At 39.3% G+C, this 22,172-nt stretch overlaps 1 protein-coding gene and 1 long non-coding RNA gene across 14 annotated transcripts in view; one reads left to right on the top strand and one right to left on the bottom strand.

Moving 5' to 3' along the window:
- ADAMTS3 (ADAM metallopeptidase with thrombospondin type 1 motif 3) overlaps positions 1–17,500 on the top strand; it is a 154,831-nt gene extending 137,331 nt beyond the window's left edge. For 9 of the 12 annotated variants that reach the window (XM_068680405.1, XM_068680404.1, XM_068680402.1 and 6 more), the window contains 11 exons: positions 679–812; positions 1,267–1,390; positions 3,273–3,329; positions 3,548–3,631; positions 5,001–5,081; positions 6,677–6,840; positions 7,443–7,608; positions 8,363–8,495; positions 8,764–8,971; positions 9,693–9,810; positions 14,677–17,500. In XM_068680405.1, the coding sequence (XP_068536506.1) occupies positions 679–812; positions 1,267–1,390; positions 3,273–3,329; positions 3,548–3,631; positions 5,001–5,081; positions 6,677–6,840; positions 7,443–7,608; positions 8,363–8,495; positions 8,764–8,971; positions 9,693–9,810; positions 14,677–15,254 (1,847 nt within the window). In that variant the 3' untranslated portion in view covers positions 15,255–17,500. The remainder of the gene's footprint in view (positions 1–678; positions 813–1,266; positions 1,391–3,272; positions 3,330–3,547; positions 3,632–5,000; positions 5,082–6,676; positions 6,841–7,442; positions 7,609–8,362; positions 8,496–8,763; positions 8,972–9,692; positions 9,811–14,676) is intronic. The other 3 variants (XM_068680406.1, XM_068680409.1, XM_068680413.1) reach the window with 2 other exon arrangements.
- On the bottom strand, positions 1,807–22,015 carry LOC137855819 (uncharacterized). Of its 2 annotated transcripts, XR_011095970.1 has the most exons (4): positions 21,919–22,015; positions 12,582–12,656; positions 9,005–9,117; positions 1,807–5,149 (listed from the first exon to the last, which is right to left on the bottom strand). It is a non-coding gene; the product is annotated as an uncharacterized lncRNA (long non-coding RNA). The 2 variants fall into 2 exon arrangements; XR_011095971.1 differs by lacking the exon at positions 1,807–5,149 and having other exon boundaries at positions 6,676–9,117.
- Positions 22,016–22,172: the final 157 nt, after the last annotated feature.

Raw genomic sequence — 22,172 nt, 5'->3', positions numbered from 1 at the left:
AAACATGAATGCTACCACTACTAGTAATTTGCACCAGAAGTATTATTTTGTTCTAATGGCACTACAAGAGAAATTCTTTCGTAGTATTTTCCCACTCTTGTATGGGTCCAGCAGCCAGAGCCTGATTCTTCACTCCTAACTCTAATTGAACCCAGTAACTACGTTGAGTAATGAGGACAGCTCAAGCACAAAGTTTCTTAGCTCACTGGAAGGTGTTTCAGAGCTGCTTTAAGTTGCTGACATTTTTTCCTCAGGTATCTCCAGAGAAACCCTTTATATGCTTGTCCAGGGAGTCAGATTCAGATAGCGACATTCAGCTGGTATCTTCCCAAAAGGCTAAAGAAAGTTAAAAGACCCATACCCTCTGTTCTTTTCATATGATATCATTTCCTAAATTCAGCCCTGTTCCCAATAAGATCAAAGTGAAAGCTACATGCGGAGTATTGGAGAATGCAATTCTAGGAGCCTCTTTGGAAGGGAACTGATTTCTTCGAGAATATCTCAAAGCGATAGGCCCATAGTTCAGAGAAAAGCAACTTGGTGTTTGTTTTTCCCCACATCTGTCTGTTTAAGGTCCTTTCTGTCTTATTCTCTGTCTGCCTTTAGTGGGATGTTTTTCTGAAGCTCATCTGGGTTTCTGTTAATTTATGCAGTTACTTCTGTTTCTCTGCTATGCAGCTAATAAGAGATGCCACCTGTACTGCCAATCCAAAGAAACAGGAGATGTTGCTTATATGAAACAGCTGGCACATGATGGGACTCGCTGTTCCTATAAAGATCCCTACAGCATTTGTGTTCGTGGAGAATGTGTGGTGAGTGGCACCTTCCCAACACTCTGAATTTGAACTGTGCTGTTACCTAACAACTCTGTTTAGCAGCAATCAGAACTCTGTAAATAGTGCAGAGATAGACTTTGCAGATGTTTTGAAATTAAATATTTGCAGCATCACATTCCTCATTATTACTTGAAATTTAAATTAAATTAGAGCAATGGCATGAATCTGTTCCATGGAAATACTCCACTTTTCTTCAACTAATGGTTTCCTAGTCTTGACGTAGAGTGGATATAACATGACAATCAATTCTTGTTCTTCACCTAGGAAACCATCATACAGCACCAGGCTTTCAAGTAATTTGTGTTTAAATAAAATAGATCAGTGTTGGGTGGCGATTTCCTGAATGCATTGATTTTGAGATTGCTCCCTCTATAACAAAAACTTACAGCCTACAATAAAGCCATGTCTCTTTTTGCTCTTCTTTCTGCAGAAGGTGGGTTGTGACAAGGAAATTGGCTCCAATAAGGCTGAAGATAAGTGTGGTGTCTGTGGCGGAGATAACTCTCATTGCCGAACTGTGAAAGGAACCTTTACCCGCACTCCCAAAAAGCTTGGTAGGAATAGCATTTTCTTGCCTATAAATTTAGTTCTTTTAAACTTTTAAAACACTGGAATGTTTATGTCTTTTGAAGGACTAATTAGAAGAAAGTTTGAAAGTCTGGTGTATCCAGAAACACTCACCAGGCAGAACATGTTTAGTTCTTTGTAAATGCTGAAGCCCAAACAGACAATGTTTGTGTTAAGTGGGGATACATCGAGTTCTGCCAAACAAAAATGAACTGTTCTTCTTAATAGTGAAATTCAGAAGAAATCGAGGTACTTTACTTGATGCTAATTGTAACATACTTTGTATGTAGGATGACTAGAGGAAATACTTTTTTTCCCTTTGAAGCTTTTCACAAGTTTTTATTCTCAAACCTAAACTCAAGTTTTAAGAACTTGTTTGCATACGAACATGTAGATCCTCATATCAAATTAGTCATCACAAATTACAGACTTTTAGTCAAATAAACAAATGAAAAATAAATTCAACTTAATTCTGAACCAAATATAAAAATATTTTGGAAGAAACCCTTCTGTCATCTTTTGAGTTGTATAACTGACATCCAGTGAAACATATAAAAAAAGCATTCTGTCAGCTCTGAACTAAGAATGTGCTGGTTAAAATGCTCAGACTAGACTAGAGTACGTTGCAGCACATCTCATCAATAATTATTTAAGATCTCCTTAGATTTCCTCAGAAATTTATATTTAGTCAGTTATTTGTTAAGCCAGGGCAGCATTATCTTATATATTTCGCTGAGAATATTTTGCATTTCAGGACTTTCCTATTACTGCTTTTATTTCAGTCTAGAGAAGCTACTCAGGGATATAAGTTTGTATGACTTGGTGCTATTTCAGTAATACCTGTTTGATAGAACTAAGTGCTTTACGACAGAGTGGAGAAAGGCTTATGGACAGATAGTGTGAATATCTTCTTTAACAGTTCAGAGGCTGGTAACTGCTGCCATGAAGAGAGCTTTGCTGCAGCATTGGTAACTAATTTTGGACAGTAAGTGAACAAACAAACTAAACTTGGACAAAGACAAGTTATTGTGTGAATGGAAATAAAATATATGAAATATTCTGCAGAAAATACTTATTAATTATTACAAACCAACAGGAAAAGGTTACTGATTGTAATTATCAGAGCCAGTAGAGAACCTTCCTGAAAGGGATGACAGGGGGCTTTATGGATTAGACACAGAATAATATAAGAATTACTCAAACTTAAGACTATAAGTTGAGCCTTATGTATAAACCTGTGTATTTCTTGAGTTGGGAGTTACTATGCTTTTCTGAAAAACAAAACAAAACAAAACACCTCCTGTAATCAGCAGAAATAAGTGCTCTGCCTTCTAAGTGTGTTTCTAATCTTTTTCACTAAGAAGAATGGTTGTACTTTGGGGGGCAGAGGGAATATTCGTGTCACAACTTTGGATCCAGTCCAGGAAGAGCTTTCTCTAATGAGTCTGGTTTCTATTTTCTATAGCAGTGGTTTGCAGCTCACAGCTTGCAGTCAGTGTACCTACGCCTGTGGTTTGGCTTACTGCCTGGGAGATAACAGGGCAAATGAGAGGCCAGCAGAGGGCAAAATCTGCTATTGACCTCATCATGCTCTGTCTCAGCATTTTTGCCTGGGGGCCCTTAGTAATACTGCATTGTCTTATGGAGTGATAGTGTGTGACTGGATGTTTTCACAATGTTCTCAGTGCCTGGAAAGCACTACAATTCAAAGTGACGGACAGTGCTAGGATATGGTTCAGGAAAGACTGCTGTTGATCAGCCACTTCCAAATGTTAATGAAAGTGATGAAAGTATTTGTGAAATGTTTATTGTTTTATGGTAACTGTGGCAATCTAGTCATTAAAAGGACTAATTGACCTCTTCCAACAGGAAAACATTTAAGCAAGAGGTGCCAAAAAGAATTCAAGTTTCTGGAAAATGAAATCTGCAAGTATCCAACTTAAAATCACCTACCTGAATTTTCACTGGTCTAATTTTCATTGACTATTAAAATTTGCTAGATGTGTCTAAAACTGCTTTAAATGCCTTTGAACACAGAACGTAAGTTCTACTTTGTATTTTTTAAGACCATCTGGCTGACAATGTAGTCAATGAAATAACAGGACTTGGCTCCCATAACACTAATTACAGACGTTCTATTTAAGGGAAGACAAGAGGAGCATTTACATTGCCCAAAGGAGCTCGCAATATTTCCCTTTCTGAAACAAAGGAGTCTAAAAATACTCTGGGTAAGTTTCATGTGCTTGCAGAAAGAGCGACATCCATGGCAACTCGAGAGTTCTTGCTATAGTTCTCATCTTCATCTAGATGTTGATAGATAACACAAAATCAGGCAAAAGTTTTGTTTCATATGCTCAAAAAATGGTCAATAAAAAAGTCAGCAAATGCTGCTTTTGCATTCACTCATCAGCCAAGACCATGATTTTACACACTCATAGTTCTTCATTTTCTTTGCTTTGATTATCCAAGCAGCTGTACTATGTCAGACGCATGGCTAACTACACATTTATTGGTTAGTCTTAGAATCCCTCAGATGAAACAGTTACTTAAATGCTAAATCTTCTGTTTGCAATGCACAAATACTACAAGTCTAGTCACATCTACACTGCTTTGGTAGCAGGAAAATGGATTGTGGAGTACAAATCAGAGGAAAAACTTATTCAGCTCTTTAAAAATGGATCCAAGAAGATTTATCATAATTAAATATGCAAGTGTTATAGGGAAAATAGAGGAATATGAAAATGCTATGAACTCAGAGTTTCACATCCTTACATCCAATTAATTATACATTCACTTAGCTACATGTGTAGCTCTTCCTTAAAAGTTTAAATAGAAGTGCCTGTTGACAGGTTCTGAAGACAGATTTTAGTCTTCCTAAATTACCATAGTATGTGCTTAATATCACACTAATTACTTGTGGTTTGGACTGATAAATAATTAAAACTGAAAATAGGAATTATTGTCTTTGGGAACTGTTTTTTACTCTTAGCTATAGAGAGTTGAGTTCAGCCCTTTCACCTCAGCAGTAATACTTGAATTGATTCATTTTGCATTTCACAGTTGTCAATAATGAACTTCCACATAGACAAGACCTTCCTTAAGTGTAGCAACAATACACTCTGTAGTACATCCAACTTTCTTCAGAGTCATTGATGTCTCAGAAGTAAATAGACACACTTAAGACATAAACATGTAACAGTACAGTAAGTAAATTCAAATCTAGCAGTCTGGCTGATGGGTGATCTGGAAAAAAAAATAATCAGGAAGACTTGTTTTTTTCCTTTGTATGCTCAGAAACATAGGAAACATATTTTTGCCTGAATTGTTAATCATTATGGCCTATAGGAGTGTAGCTAAACAAGCGATAAATAGATTTGTAACTGGTTTCTCTTTTCTCCCTGAAAGAGGAAAAGCACAAGGAAGTCTTGCCAAACATGTTACAAAACTATTTGATCAGTTTCTCTGTGGCACTGCTTCTCAGTTGATGGATGCCCTCTTCTGCAAGTAGAAGCTGGATGATGTAGAGCGCTCCTAACCATGGCTATTACTTTTTATTTCCTCCTCTGCTTTCTCCATTGACTACTACACATGCCAAAGGGTACCTTAAGATGTTTGATATCCCTCCTGGTGCTCGACATGTGTTTATCCAAGAAGACGAGGCTTCTCCTCACTTTCTTGGTAAGTGTTTCTCTCCTCAGGTTTGGCTTTGAGGCATGATGAGAAGCATGGGGCAGTCATGCAAGAACCTGAGAAATGAGATAACCAAATTAAAGTATTTAGGGTAAATATGTGCATTCAGAATTGCATGTTAAGGACTGAGTTCAACAGCATAAGCTTAGCAATCAAATTTAATTCTCATCTGAATTCTTCAAAATGTTAAACTGATCCCAATTTGCATGCTTACTAATAAAAGACTGTCATCACTCAAATTTAAACTGGCGCTGCCAGAGTAAAAAAAAATCTGTTTTGTGAATGAAATTCACTATCTTCAATTATTCTTATTCGCTGCAGATTGTAAGCAACAGCATTTTTAATGGAAAGAAAAACTGGAGAACTTGTCATATAATTGCAGTCCCTTTCATTTGAGATTTTTCTTATGTAAGAAATACCATATTGTTGTTAATCAGCTTGTGTCTTGCTACTTACCCCTTTCTAATGCTTAAGGGATTTTTAGCGTACACTAGAGGGGTGAGATCATCCATTGTTTCTAACATACTTTTAGTCAGCTCTTTTTGTGCTAGGGCACTGTCTGAATTTGAAACTATTAAGGCAAAGTTAAGTCAGTTACTAAAAAAAAAAAAAAAAAAGATTAAAAAAGAAAAAGAAGAGACAGTAGTTTTGGCTGTGCTGATGTCAGAGGCTTTTGAGGTCCAAGATCTTCATGTGGACCAAACATGTCCTGCTAATACCTTTCAGGGGATAGCTTTGATTCGGCAGTAAGTAGTTTCATCACACTTCCAACTAGGTACTGCAGAGCTCCTGCATTTTGATTAATCATAGGAACATGTGAGATTTCTGCATGTATTTTATCATGTTCTATGGTGATCTGCAAAATTAGCACAAAAGAAAAAATTAGAGCCCACATCTCAGATTTCTAATGTAATGGCTTGTCATCAGAGCGCAATAATAACCTGCGTACTACATGACTTCCAAGGTGTGTTGCAGGAACCCAAAACCAGTAAGTTTCCCAGGGGTTCAAATGCCTCAGCTCTTTGCTTACAGATTTTAGCATCTGGTACTTAAATACATATGCAAAAGACAGTGAAATACAGAAAAAAGCTGTCATTTTTATAACCTGAGGAATATAAGAAATGCACTTAGAGTCTCCTGAGGTGTGTATTCCCAATGATGCTGGTTTGGTCTTATGCAAATGTGGAGGAAGGGAAACTCTGAAGATTTGACCTGAGTTTCTTGCTACTACCTGTGCTTCCTGGGAACTAAACCAATATGGAAAATGTGCATATTATTACACAGGAAGAAGTTTTTCAGTCCATCTCTAGCTCTGTATCTGTATCTAATTCATATGGATAAGGAGGTCTAAAATTGAATCAAACATGCAAATGTGTCTATCATCAGAGTGGAATTTGGAGGCTAAATGAGATGGTCTTGGAGGGCCTTTTTCTGAGAATGCATCTATAGCATTTCCTAGTGTTTCTTTGTTTGTTTTTTGTAAAAAGCTTTCTGTAATATCTCCGATCAAGTTTCACATAAGCCACTACGATTGCAGACGCTATGATGGAAGGCACGACTGCCACTCTTTTCAATCCTTTCAGCAATTAAGAACCAGGCTACAGGACACTATATTCTGAATGGGAAAGGGGAGGAAGCCAGATCCCGATCTTTCATCGACCTGGGCGTGGAGTGGGAATACAACATAGAAGATGACATAGAAACTCTTCACACTGATGGGCCTTTGCATGATGCAGTGGTTGTGCTGGTAGGTTGTTTGTCAAGCAGTGGGAATGTGGTAGTTTTGTCTTTTGTAAAAGTGCACAGTCAGCACGGAGATTGTGCTGAGACAAACTTTGCTGTGTTAACGCCTGTCAGAAAGACATATGCTGAGGAGACAGCTGGCAAGCTGAAATCCTTTCCTCACTAGCGTTTACCCTCCCATGTAAACTGCTGCCTGTTCATGCAGTGGTAAAGTATCAGTCACAAGCCAAATATTGTGGTCTCTGACTTCAACGGGACACTTTCAGTGGACAAAAAAAGTCATAGTACGTCAAACAGTATTTGAGACCAACCCTGGTCTCCTGCCAAGTAGATGACTGGGCCACTGCATCGTTTCATCCCGGATGATGGTGTCCTACTTGGCCAGCCTAGAAAGCTAGCTTAGAAAGGCATCTCATTTTAAACAGCTCTCTGTTGATTTTACTATTGTTAGTTCTAACTGTGAAGATAAAAGAAGACTTTTTTTTTTTTTTTCCAATTAGCTAACCAGCAGTTTCCACGTGTCCTTAAAAGGCCATAGTTTCTTTACACTACAGAATAAATAATGGCTCTGGTTTTCTACCACTGTTTGCATTTGATTATTAATAGATCATTCCTCGGGAGAATGACACAAGATCTAGCCTGACTTATAAATACATCATTCACGAGGATTCAGTGCCAACTATCAACAGCAACAACGTCCTACAGGAGGAAATAGATACTTTTGAGTGGGCATTAAAGAGTTGGTCGCAGTGCTCCAAACCCTGTGGTGGAGGTAAACAGATGATGTACCACATTCTAGTAATAAATGACAAATTACCAAAAGTAGAAGAATAGAAGGTGGGGGAAGTGAATGCTTTAAAAATCTTGGGCTTCCTTTTTAAAAACAGCTTGTTATTTGTTATTTGGGGTGGCCAAGCTTAAAATATCTTAAGTGTCTGATTATTCAAAAGTGTAATGCTTCAGCCTAGAAAGAAAAGTCCTTTTTAGGTGTTTAAATGCAGCACCCGAAGCCTCTTTGGATGTACAAACCCAGCCATTTATGCTACTGAGTGTTCACTTTACTTATGGAATGAACACTACTCCTATACAAATAACGGGGAATGTAAATTTCTAAGTAACTTTAAGACTTTTGTACAGCAAATGAGTGGGTGATGTCATCCAGCAGCAAGAACACTAAAATAAGATTTGGGACATGGGTTTATTCCCTTGTTAGTCAGTGACCTGCCACTTGACAATAAGGAGGTAATTTCTACCGTCTCTTTGCCAAAATCTGTATGTACAATGCAGAGGTTAAACTAAAGGGTCTTAACAGTCCCTTGAAAACCTACCCTAGTGCCATGTTTTAAACAACATCCACAGAGCACTCTGCAACAATGTAGTGCTTGAAAACTGAACAAACTGTGAGCATGTTTAAATACCTTGTAAATATGTCATGTAAAACCATTTAATAGAACATAAGACTTATATTTAAATCAAAAAATCTAACAAGAACCTGTTTTTCCTGACTTCTCTGAAATATGTTCCAGGGTTCCAGTATACCAAATACGGGTGCCGCAGGAAAAGTGATAACAAAATGGTTCATCGCAGCTTCTGTGAAGCCAGTAAAAAGCCAAAGCCCATTCGTAGAATGTGCAATCTTCAGGAATGCACACAGCCTCTGTAAGTGTGTCTTAGAGATAAGATACAAACGATTGCCTTCTGTGGTAGGTGTGGAAAACAACCCATGTTAGATTTGGGATGCTATCCGATAGCTATCTAGATTGGAGTTCCTGTGTTCTGGATGTCTTTTTCTGTCTGTGTAAGACTGGTTACTGATCTGAGTGGTTTCACCACCAAAAAAAATTGCACGCTAAGGGCTGCCTGAGCTGGCAGCAGTTTGGATAATGGGTAAAAGTTCTGATGGCATCTTGTTCTTTTTACACCCCAGGTGGTCAGCAGATGAGTGGGAATACTGCACAAAAACCTGTGGGAATTCAGGCTACCAGATCCGTACTGTGCGTTGCATTCAACCCCTCCATGATGGCACAAATCGCTCTGTCCACTTCAAGTACTGCAGTGGAGATCGCCCTGAGAGTCGCAGGCCATGCAACCGTGTACCGTGCCCTGCACAGTGGAAGGCTGGACCCTGGTCTGAGGTAGGTGAGCAGCAGTCATGAGAAATACCATACCTCCGCTAACACCTCGTGCCTCCAATGTCAGAGCTGGGCCTGGGGTGAAAGCTCCTGACTGCACGTCGTCAGAATTCTCCAAGACATGAAATTTGGCAGCAGATAATGCCATCCTAGAAACCAACACGGAAAACATCCACAATATTAGATATACAATCCTGCAAAACAAATATTGAAATTGTGTTTTTCTCCACCTTTCCAACTTTGTATTTTCCTAACTCTGAGGACAGCTTTATAGATAGTTTTTTTTGTTTGTTTGTTTTACCAACTTGGACTGTGGTAGAATCTCAAAGTTTCTGCAATTGTCAGTACTGTTGTGATGTCTTTGGAACAAACAACTGAACTTTACAGCTAACTCAGCAGGTACCGAGTTAGAATTCCATGCCCTTTGTGTTCTCTTTCTGTTATACTGTCAAGATCAGGAATTGGTTATAAGAAGACGAAGTAGAAAAATTCATAATATGCTCTAATAATAAATTTAACATTACAGAAAGGAAGAACTGCAGAAAATACCATCCTCTTTCTTTGCTTATTTTTCCATTATGCCACCCTTCACTAAAGCCTGCTTTCAAAACAAACTACTGGAATGTATAGCCAAATGTAAAAGACAGCCTTGGGCTATTTTATACACATTAACTATTGCACGTTGCTGTGAAATATCCTGAATTGTCTTGTGTCTGTCTCATAGTGTTCTGTGACTTGTGGGGAGGGCACTGAGACCCGGCAGATCATATGCCGTGCTGGTGACCATTGTGATGGAGAAAAGCCAGAATCAGTGAGGACTTGTAAACTCGCTCCCTGTAATGGTAAGCAAACAACTTAATATGACTGCATCAGATGAGGGTAACAGTCCCTGTCTCAGGGCAGCATGTCAGGGCATAGCAATGTTCTGGGATAGAGATGGTTAAGACTTTTCATACTCATTAAATTCCAATGAAAAATACTAGACCTGTATTTAATCCTACCTAAAGCTTTAGTTTTACTTGGTGAACTTTCTATGTACAGGTTTCGAAGACAAGGCAGAGCCCATGCTTATAATGACATAGTGTACACACCAAGCTTGTACTGTGCCATATTTTAAAGACCCTACACTGTCAGGTGACAACCACACAACACCATTCACTTCTTGCATTCTAAATAATGCATCATTCACTCGAGATTGCCCTGCTCTGTTCCAGCTAGAGGCACCCTGTTGTCCAGACTATTACTGATACCTTAACTCCAGGGGTTTGGTGTTTCTCACACACCAGGGTTGTTCTCTCTTGTAAACATGCTGAAATAAGGGCATTTAGATATGTTAGCCTAAGTTGCATTTGCAAAAATTGGGCCAAAGGTGAAGGTCAATCCAAAGAAGACCCTGCTTGACCTTTAGATCACAGGAATAGTTTTACAACCCTGCCAATTGAAAGGAAATGAAAATATAATACAATTTATTTGTTTTTTTCAATCTCTCGTGATAGTCCTAATCCTCTGACCCCTGGCTGGTAGAAAAAAAATCTTTAATAATTAGTAATTAGTATTTAGTAATTTAGTAATTCTTCAGAGTAAGAGTTCTTAGAACATGCAGTATGCTCTCCCACAGATTGAATCTAACTGCTTGCCACAAGTCTGGTAAAAGTTTCTACTTTCCTCTTTTTCTCTTCTGCTATTGCTAGTGAAGGAACTCAGGAGAAAACAATTCTCAGAGCGATGAACTGTTAAGAAATGGTGGGTCCACTAGGTGGGAGCAAATCACTATCTGTGACTTTAGAAACAAATTTCATTAAGGACTGGTTATTCACTGGTGATAGAAACATTTCCAAAACTAAAATAAATAAGGGTTACATCTTCAAAAAACTATTCAGGTAAATTTGATCTTGTGCTTTAAGCATTAGCTTAAAGAATTTGTTCTTTAAGTATCACCTGGGATTTTCTGTAACAGACTGTTAAATTCCAGCCATTCAAAATTAAGTATCACGCAGTCTTTTTTCTCCATGTGAGTATTATGTTCTCCCACAGCAATACTCAGTGCCACTGACCTGCAACACCTAGGATCCACTAATATGGAATGTAAGCAATAGATGGTCTTGTTCAGACCCTCTACAATTTGCAGTTGAATCACCTTGGTTAATACTTATTTTATTATTTTTTTTTTTGGATACTTAATATGGACCCCATCTCACATGCCCTGGTGAATGAAGGTTTTTTTTGGTCACATGTAGTTACTGAGGGTGCTTAACAGGGTTCTGAAGCCCTAGGTCCATTTCCTCAAGAGAGAGAACATAGCACACATTGCAATAGCTGTTAAAAAAAAGAAGTAATGGCCAGGGAAATGCAATGATCTACCTGGCCTTGCTGCAGCAAACCTACAGCACAATGTGGGCTTTATGAAAATGCTGCTAACTACAAGGGCACGAACAGCTGCATCCAGCCAAGTCCTTCATCCTTTTGAAAAAACCACAGGGGCCCTGCATATTTTGTTCCTCAGCCAGACTCTCCTCTTTGAGCACAAACCTCTCTACTTCGCTCAGGAATTAGGGCCATAACTTTTACCAAGCACTGGGATTTTCAACCTCTGCACTAAGTAGCTGCCAGTATTCTTTCAGACCAAGTAGTCTATCTTTTTTGCCACACTCTTCTGATGTGGTTTCTACCACACTCTATGTTTTGGGGGAATGCAGCTAATATATAAATAGTGTTCTGTAACATTTATGTAGATAAACCCTTTATGTAATGTGTGGTAGACCTTTATTTTTAAGTCTGTATAGCCTGGATTATTATTTTGATTTTCAGGGCTTTAGACTTAGCAAAACATTAGTCTATATTACGTGTTTTTGACCAGTGATTTACCGTATAAATGCACAGTTGCTGAGAATTTCATCTTAATGGAGCTGGGATGGACATTTTTCATAGCTGGAGTGATTCCTTTTATGTTATGTTAAAGCTTTTCTTTTTCATTTCATGAAAAAACATGTCTGCATACAGAAGAGTCACCAGCTCTTCCTCAGTGGAGCTGAGTTTTGTAGTGTAGAAAAATGAGGACACCTCCCATAGATATTTCACTTACTCTTCTTAACTCTCTGTGACTAGAAGGAAGAAGGAGGCAAGATTTTACTCTTCAGGTCCATAGCAATAATCTGAGCAGCAGTCATGTTTCTGTGGCTGTGCAAATGTTACCATCAAATTTCCTTTTTATCTGTCCCAAATTAAAAAACTGATCCCTTGGTACTGACACGAACTGATGAGCTTCATGTAAGAACTCTGTATGAGGAAGCCCTACTTTGCCAGATGTGATACGGCATGCATGCAGAAGTACCCACCTCCTGTTTTAAATTTTAGAACCTGAATACCAACTTCCAGCTCAAAGCAAGATTTCTCAATGGGATGCTGTCAGCAAACATCCCATTGGATGTACAGTCAAGGTGATGCCTTTTTTAAGAGATATGTCAAATCTAGAATCTAATGTTAAAAATTTGAGTTAATTTAAATTCTATTCTAGTAATTTCATCTTCTAAAAATTCCCTAGGGAGCATTCCCTTCTGTCTTCTACTCTTAGTTACTGTGAAGCAAGTAACAAATTGTGAAAAGATTTTTTTACCATGAACATCAGCAGAAGGATACAGGCACTTCAGTACTGAATAGGAAATGGTTGACTAGGTTGTGCAGAATTAACCTAAAAAATAATAATAATAAAAAAAAGGATTACGTGAGTATCTAGCTCCAAGATTGTACTAACGGAACCTACTTAAAGTAGATAAGTACAAAACCAAATCTTTGCACTACCGTGTGAGTCACAAAATCTAAACCATTGCAAACCAATACCAGAAAAAATAGCCGTGAGAGAACAGGACTAAACAAGATGCATTTATGGAATGGCAAAAATAATTTTTGATTTGTTTGTCATTTTAGGTCATAATGTTTGCTTTCACTTATATATTGATATAAGTCACAGTGTGTTAATAAGTGACTGCCATAATTTTTCAGATAAGGTGCTTTCATTTCCACGAAGGCATAATTATTACTTTACATATGATGCAAAGATTTGTGTTTCAATATTAGTTTTTCTAGTTTAGATGAATTATGAATACAGCCCTTGAATTTCCCATGCTAATTCCTGCTGAAAATAGTCTTATAGAGCCTCCATGGACTACATACGTTCCCAGGCAAAGCTGCAGATTTAATGCTAGGTTTGTCAAGAACCAATAAACACCCGTCCAAGGAAGCACATCAGGACTAGGAGCAAGGAAAAAAATTGTATTACGTGCTGAAGTCATATAATTTGCTATTTATAAACAACATCCCGCGAGCCCACTGATGTGTGTAATTTTACTGAATTCAGTGGAATTAAGCTCATTTACACTGATTGAGGGGTTGGGCTACAGTTAATATTTTAAAATAGGAAAACTCAGTTGCCTAACGTACTGTTGACATGTGGTGAGACAGCATCTGTACACCAGTGAGAAAATATCACAGGACAGAAAGCTAATTTAATTTCAGAGCTTAATAAGTGGCAAAACATGGCATCTGTTGCTCGTTAAAATGTTGACTACATAATTGCTAACTATGAATTGAGGACTAGACATGGAACAGATACTCTCAATCATTGGGGTTAGCTTTTGGCCTTTTACATTATAATTTTGCATGCTTCTATTTTAAGTAAAATCCATCAATACTATTTCAAGTAAACTGTGATATCTTAGGAAAATTCTGTTAATGGGAATATTTTGCTGGTCTCTTCCGAAAGTATTTGAATAGTTACTGGATGCACAGAGCAACTCACTTGTCCTCAGTGCTGGTTTTCTGTCCTGTGACGTATTACACATTCCTATGTTCCTGGTCTGCTTCTGAACTGCTGCTAGAGCCTCAGCACCAGATTTAGGTACTGGTACAACAGGTTAGGAACATAAAATTTGTACATTTAAAAGACCGGGTACAGATGTGCTCTTAGCTAAATATAAAAGCCTTATTTTTCCTTTTTCATATTATTGCAATGACCACTGCATTTCTATGTGTCAAATACAAATATCCAGCAAATGCTCAAAGAAACATTGACATTTTTGAGACCCTCCAGTACATCTTTGACTTCTTTAAGATCTTTAAGATCTGACTGAAAGGAACGCCACGCACAACTTGAAGGCATCCGAACTATCTGTTAAGAGCTTGCCATCGGTTCTCTAGTTATGTTTAGGTCACTGAAAAACTAATAAATGTATCTAACACTTTATTTTAAGAGATTATATAAAAGGCATCTCCAAGAGTTACTGCTTGGGATTTATTTAAGGGAAATTTTAATTGTTTTAAATGTTGTTGATATGCAATGTCCTTAGGCTAGAAGGGAAGGTGATTTGGGCAGGGTAGAATGACAACTAGTGGGGTATTTGGGAGTTACTAGGTTATCATTGGAAATTGCTGTCTGTGGCCCTCCAGAAATAGAGCATGACTTTCCTCTCCTCATGACTGGTGTGCGCAGAATCCAGCATTTTCAGAGTGAACAATGATTTTTTGTTGTTGTTGTTGTTCCCAGCTAGGCCTCTTTGAAGGGGATGGGGTTGGTGAGTTCTTTGATGGATGAAGCATCTCAGACTAGCCCATCATTTTGGAAACATGGGCAGAACTTTATCAATGCCCATCTAAATTCCATCCAGGCACTCTTTGGTGCTGGGTTTGTAATCAGTATTGGATTTGTTTTGCAGATGAACCCTGTATGGGAGACAAATCTATCTTCTGTCAGATGGAAGTGCTTGCACGGTACTGTTCCATCCCTGGCTACAACAAGCTCTGCTGTGAGTCCTGCAGCAAGCGCAGCAGCACCCTTCCACCTCCATTCCTTACCGAGGCTGCTGAGACTGAAGAGGAAGCACTGTTTGATCACAGTGACCTGCCTAGGGCTTTGGTGATGCCAACGCCGTCAGTGCCCCGCTACGCAGAGCTCCTGCCTGGGCGAAGTTCTCTGGGCAGGCTTCGCTTTGCAGAAGAGGACACAGATACACGCGTCTCCCCATCAAACACTAAGCCTAAAGGTGCTGAGTTTCCGCGATGGAGACTTCCTGAGGCAAGCAAGACTTCTAGGCTGTTTGCTTTGCTACACCAGTCACCTGCCAACAGCAGCAGTCTTGGCCCTCGTAACGCCCTTGCTTTGGCAGCAGCAGTTCCTGTGGTGCCACTTAATAACACCATGGTGGGTGCTCCTTCTTCACTGAGAACCTCACGGAAGGGTGAGAAGCAGGTTGAAAAGAGATGGCCTTCGAGGTCCTCCACTGTGGAAAGATGAACGTGAATGCCACGTGGAGGATAGTAGCAGAAAGAGGCTTTGTTTGGCTTTGTGTTTCAGTTCTTTACTTCTGGACACTATGGTGCATGCTGCTTTCCACGAGCAGGACGCTGCAGATCATCAACTCATTTCCTTGTAAATACAAAGAACGAGAAGTGCTGGTTCACTTTCTAGTCGCTCCCATCCTCCTCCCATCCTGCGTCATCTGGGTAGCGTGAATGTGTTGGAGGAAAGCACCAAAGAATATTCCTAACAGTGAGCAAAAGTTGCTGAGGGCATCGGTCAAGTTCTAGTACAGGGAAAGCGGCCCTGATGTCAGCACTCACCTCATTATTTTTGTTTTTAAACACATATAGAAAATGCCCCACTACAAGAGGTACCAAACGTTTACACTATACAAAATACTTTTGCAATGGAACAACTGAATCCATAAGACTTGTTTTGCTAATTTATCTATATAAATGGATATTGTATGAGCAAATTTGCAGCTGTTGTGTAAATACTGTATATTGCAGAAAATCAGTATTATTTTTAAGAGTTTTGTGCTGTCAGACAACTGTTTACCTATGTTACATTCTGGACAATTGCTAGGTGCCTGCCATTGAGTACTGCCTTATTTACATTCCATAAGTTGATTTTTTTAAGCAGCATTGTCATAAAAGGAGGAGTTCCATTTCCATATGAATTACATCTACTGAAACTAGGAAAGAGTTTGGTTTTTATTAATGTCAACAATGTGATGCTTTCTTTTGAAATAGGGGGAAAAAAAGTGTAATCCTCAAGGTACGAGTCTACTTATTGCCACCTGCCCATTAAAAGTAGATTTAGAAATTTTAGTGTAATTCTAGTCACAGGTTGGAAAAACAATTGTATGTGCCTGTGAAATGAACACTGACACCCATGGCCCATGCTGAGCAGGCACTGCTTCAGTTTAGGAGTAGCAGTGCTGTCCCTTTGGTCTCCTTTTGCCTACAAGGTCAGACCAGTGTAGGAAACCATGTATATACTGTAAGTACTGTAATATTCACAAGTCAAAAATGAGTTGTGTTTTCCAGACGATCCGGTTGTTTTTTATGAAGCTGAAAAAGCATCACAGTGGTAGAATAGGCACTAATAAGAAATAGCTGTGGCAAGACTTAAAATAGATTTTTTTTTGCCTACTGGAAGCATTGATTTAAAGGTGAGAGAGATATTTATTTTTCAGCATGGTTCACCTCAAAATCTCCACAACCACAATGCATCTGACTGCAATAATGTACTAGTAATTTATGTCAATAACCATCTTGTTCACAGTCCACCCAATCACACTCTCTCCTGTGTGTTGCTGTAAAGTACTTGTATATAGGATTGAGAACTAAAGATATTTATTAAAAGTTGAATTCTTGATAGTATTTTATGTACTAAATATTTACACTAAGGGCAGTTGACTATTCTTTTTGCCAAGATAAAATAGAGAGATGTAACTAGATACCTGTACATGCTATGTCATATGGATAGAACAGAAATTTAAGCTAACTAAACTACTGTAGAGAAATTGTTGATCTTATTCTTTAAAAAAAAAAAAAAAGTCTTATGACATTTTATTTTTTTTTTGTTACAGGCATCTTTAATTTCTAAATAGGCTATGAAAAATTCATGTGCAATTTTTGGCTCCCCATAAAAGGTCCTCATGATTGACCCATTTATAAGGACAGTGATTGTGAACCTCTAACATCCTATAAAATAGTAGGACTCCAAAGGCTAAATTCTGGAAAGAAACTTCTGTAGTGATTATGCAGAATCACTATGATGAAGTAAAGATGAAAACTGTTGTCAGAAGACTTCTAAGGTAAATGAAACTTAAGTAGATGAATCCTGTTCAGGGGAGTATAGGGTCGCCATGCAAGACGCATTGTGATGTGCATAATCTAACCCACTAAAGTATTGACCCAACACCTCTAAAGAATTGCTGCTACCTTTCTGCAAGGCTTTTGAAGGTCAAAGAAATTAGTATTAAATAGATTGTTCAGACAATCCCTGAGCCTCAAACAGACAAATAGGGTGTGTTTTATTCCTTGGAAATTTCCCAAATGTTAATTCTTTCTCTGTCTTTATCTTCTACATATATACCATGTGGGTGTAGATAATCCTTGTACCTTTTTGCTTTCTTTTCTACAAAGCTAATTTCACTTTCATTAAAGTGTACACTACTGATCCTGTTTGTTGTATTGGGGAGCACGTAGCAATAAAATCTTTAACATAACAAATCTTTCTTTGGTTTGCTTCATATGGGAGGATCTTTTTTTTTTTTTTTTCATTATCTTGCCTTTTGCAAAATGAAGGAACACTTACATCCCAAAGCTTCACTCCCTTGAAAATTAAAAATTGAAAAAGATTTACAATTTTGATTTTTAAAAATATGTCCTGTTTTTACCATTGCGGAGGAATAAGCAGGGAAATTGGGGGAAAGGAAGGAGTGAATGTTCTGTGATCCAGTCTTCCTGGTACATGTGTATATGTCCGGACAGCAGCTCCAACTCTTTTCTCAGGAACATATAACATGTTGGGCTTTGCTTTATGAGGAATGGTATCTAAGAGATTCTGCATCTGCTGAACAGGAGGCATCTGCTCTCCTCTCCTTTAGCTAGAAATGTTTTCTGAGTAGATGAGAGGACTTCAGCAGCCAGCCACTGAAGACTTAAAAAACAAAACAAAACAAAAACCTCACCCATGTTATTTTAGTACAGGTGCACGTTCTAGCCTTCTGGTCCATCTGTCTTTAAGTAGTTTTGATACCATATATCTGCAAGAATGCATTGCTGTTTCTCACTTGACAACTAGAACTTCTAGAATAAAACTAGTTTGATAAGGGAGATCTTCATCTCTACATAGAGACCAGAGAAACTGGCTTCTTAAGCCACTTGTTTTCATAACCTAATTGCTCTCCACAACTTCCTGAGAAGGTGAAGCAGAGAGGGAGGTGCTCTTCTCCCTGCTAACTGATAACAGAATGCACAGGAATGGCACAAAGCTGCACCAGAGGAGGTTCAGACTGGATATTAGGACAAATTTCTTTACCACGAACATGGTCAAACACTAGAATAGACTTCCCAGAGAGGTGGTTGATGCCCCAAGCCTGTAAGTGTTTGATGCTTTAATTTTTCGTTAGCCCTGAAGTGGTCAGGCAGCTGGATTTGATCTTTGTAGGTCCCTTTCAGCTGAATTAGTCTGGTCTTGTCTATGACTTCCAAGTTGCTTTGATTCTTCTTGCATTTTAGTTAAAGGAATTTGCTAGTAATGCGCACTAGATAAAGTCATAGAATCATAGAATATCCCGAGTTGGAAGGGACCCATAAGGATCGAGTCCAACTCCTGGTACTCCATGGGTCTACCCAAAAGTTTAGACCGTGTGACTAAGTGCACAGTCCAATCACTTTTTAAAGTCAGTCAGGCTTGGTGCAGTGACTACTTCACTGGGGAGCCTGTTGCAGTGTGCGACCACCCTCTCAGTAAAGAACCTCTTCCTGATGTCCAGCTTAAACTTCCCCTGCCTCAGCTTAACACCATTCCCATGGGTTCTATCACTGGTGTTTACAGACAATAGGTCACCTGCCTCCCCACTCCCCCTCATGAGGAAGTTGTAGACCGCGATGAGGTCCCCCCCCTCAGCCTCTTCTCCAGGCTGAACGGGCCCAGTGCCCTCAGCCACTCCTCATACCTCTTCCCCTCTAGGTCCTTCAATGTCTTTGTTGCCCTCCTCTGGACACTCTCCAACAGTTTAATGTCCTTTGTGTACTGTGCTGCCCAGAACCGCACACAGTACTGAGTAAATTTGCTTTGAAAAAAAAAAAAAAAGGGGGGGGGGGGAGGTGGACTGCATTTTATTCTTGTCCCATTTTTTTCAGCCCACACAGATGCTGTGCATTTCACTGAGAGATGCATCAATTAGTCCAGGGTGGGGTGGGGGGGCTTCTCAGGCTTTTCCACAAACTGTTTCCTTGGGAGTCGAGCCAAAAACCTATACACCAGTGATGCTTACAGCACACGGAGTTGCTCACAATTTTAAAAGAATTTGGCTGGCCTCATGCTGAGCCAAATTTCAAACCAGGGTGTACAGGTTACAAAGGGGTCACCAGGAGCCACACACCAGAACACAGGACAGAAGTGGAGATACAATGCCTGGGGTACTGTCAAAGAAGAGGCAGGCAATACTTCAGAAAGAGTAGAAGCCTTTTCTGTTTGACACCTGGTATTCATTTCACAGATGTACCTTTTCTGTGGGGTTCAATGCAGGATATTTCAGTCTGTTATTTTACCCTTGCTTCACATTGTAAGTAAAAGGAGAAATACCTTTGAAATCAGAGGGGTGATCAATCTGTGTACACACACACAAAGGAAGAAAAGTGACTTACTCTGTGGGGAAGTCTCAGCTCATTTCAGGATGATTGCTTTGCATTGAATGTTCAGATTACATATGGTTGAGATAAGGATGATTACACAGATGCTCCTGAAATCAAATTCTCATTGCTTACTTAAGTAAACGATATACAGTTGGGGTGTTTCACATTACTTGGGTCCTGTACCCAAACAGCAAGTCTTCTACACTATGATTGCCCTCAGCAGGATACAAGAGGAACTCTCACATTCTTGCACCAATCCCAAATTACTTTACCAGCTCTGCAGAGTTTAAGGCAAGTGATACACAGAGCTTCCTATGCTCAGTTTGTCCCAAGCCACTGCCAGATTGCGAGGCCCCAGACAAGAGCACCTCTAGGAGACACTTAGGACTCTTTACACAAAAACTCAAAGACAGCTCAACTCTAAGACTCAACCTCAAGCCACAAGTTGAAGCTGTCCTCCTTTTATTTCCTCAGAAACCTAGTGCCTAGGAACAGGCACTAGGAACATCTTCGTTCTGGCTGTAGTCAAAAAGGAAAGCTTCAAGACAGGCCTTCTCAAAGATTAGTTCTTCTTTAAAGAACAACTCTATGAGCAAAAAAAGCATCAGGTGGTTTGTTCCCTGATGGTCTTTCCGCTCCATGTGTTGTGTCCTCACAACCTGTTACAAAATTTCTGTTATTTACAATTAACAAAACTGAACATGCAGAACTGAGTTCTCATTGCACAGTTGCTTTATACCGTGTACTCCACAGATTTTACCTCAGTGCAAGTGGCTCAAGGTATTTCAGTGCCCACTGTGGAAGTTCATGCTTCTTTTCTGAGGAAAAGCAATTGCCTTCACCATGTCTTTCTCTGGCAGTTATATTTGACATACTTTCAGGTTCCTGTGACTCGGGAAAAGGTACTACTAAAAATCACTGACAATAGGAGAGGAAATTTCTTTAAAATCAGAGTGCTTTCTGAGTCAAAGTAAACACATTTTGAAAGTCCTGAGCAGCTTGCTTAATCTCCCCTGCCATTCAGAATATATTAAACACTTTCAAATGTTTCCAAAGACTCTTGATGCACTTAGGAAGGGGAACAAGTCATTAGCAAGGAGAAACTAAAAGCAATGCTATTAAAAGTAAACTTTCAGATACATATATGCAGCTCACCCAGGCCTCTGCAGTCACAGGCACATAAAGGATTTTCGGACGTGAAATGAAAAGCACGTTTAAGGCCAAAAATGGATGTACAGGAGCCTTAGCCTTTCCTTTTTGGGTGCTACAAAATGCCTTTTACAGCTCTGGCTATCTCCTGACCTCTTCTTGAGACCTTCCTCCAGCCTGTCCTCCTGAGGACACACACCCTCATCTCATCCTCTACGCATTCCATTTCTGCTGAGCTCCGTGGAGTGTTCAGATGCGTTCATCCCCTCATATTGCCCCATGCAGGCAGCCAGCGAGCTGGACACACAAATAAGCTATGATGTTGTACAGTAAGTGCCCAAGAACATAATAAATATTCTTCCTCTCCAAGATCTATGCACTGGGGGATAGAACAGAGAGGCACTACGAGGCTGTGATCTCCCTGAGGATGAAGCAGCAAGAATCAAGCAGAGGATCTGACATTGTGAGGGATGATGTGCCAGCCCTCATTGGGAAAGGGAAGTTCATAGTGGGTGCGAAATTGAATGTGGCATCGACCAAACTGGAACACAAAAGAAGAAAGGTGAATAATAACAGGTCTGCTACTGGCTGCTTTCTCCTTTGAATCAATTCCATGAACTCTGGCACGCTCCTGTCACACAGTGCCACATTTGAATTCCATCTGCAAAGAGGTACAGCAAATTCCTGTTCTGGGACAAGCTGACTTGCTTAAATGATCTAGGAGAGAACAGGACTGGTGACTGAGCAGTCGGTTTCGATCAATTTAGAGGATTTCTCCAGAATACAAATCAGCACATTTCCTTTTCATGGGGACTGCTCTGTGACTGGCGTGCCACAAACTAGTGGAAAAATGTACTGAGGCATTACTCGTTCAGATCTGTGACACTTCAAAAGACCACGATTCCCATTTGCCAGGCTGCTGGATCACATGTCCTCTGCAGTTTGTGGTTAGCCTGTCCTTGTGAGGTGCTTATTCCCCTTGGCTACATGTATGAAGGGTCAATACCTTTACATTTGCCTTTGCATCATTCCCTCAGAGCAGAAATAATAAGGTATTATAATATATAACAATAAGATAATAATATTATCTTATAATAATATAATAATACATAATAAGAAGAACTGTTAGATCTTACCTGCTGATGTGGCACTGTGAGTTGGTTTGTAAGGAAGGCATGGTACATGCAGGTGAAAATAACTATGAAATCAACATGTAATTAGTGCAGCCTGTGATACTGGAAGGAGGTTCCCTTTCAAATGCTACAATAAAATACTATTGCTCTGCACTGTGTGCCTGTAACCTCACTAACATGTTTAGTTGTCATACAAGTATTGAGATATTGCTTACAGACTGTCCATTACTTTTAAAGACATATATTAACTTTCATAA

Source organism: Anas acuta, chromosome 4 (assembly GCF_963932015.1).
Source record: "Anas acuta chromosome 4, bAnaAcu1.1, whole genome shotgun sequence".
Taxonomy (NCBI): Eukaryota; Metazoa; Chordata; class Aves; order Anseriformes; family Anatidae; genus Anas; species Anas acuta.
The sequence above is the reverse complement of the archived record's forward strand: the minus strand, read 5'-3'. Positions and strand labels throughout refer to the sequence as shown.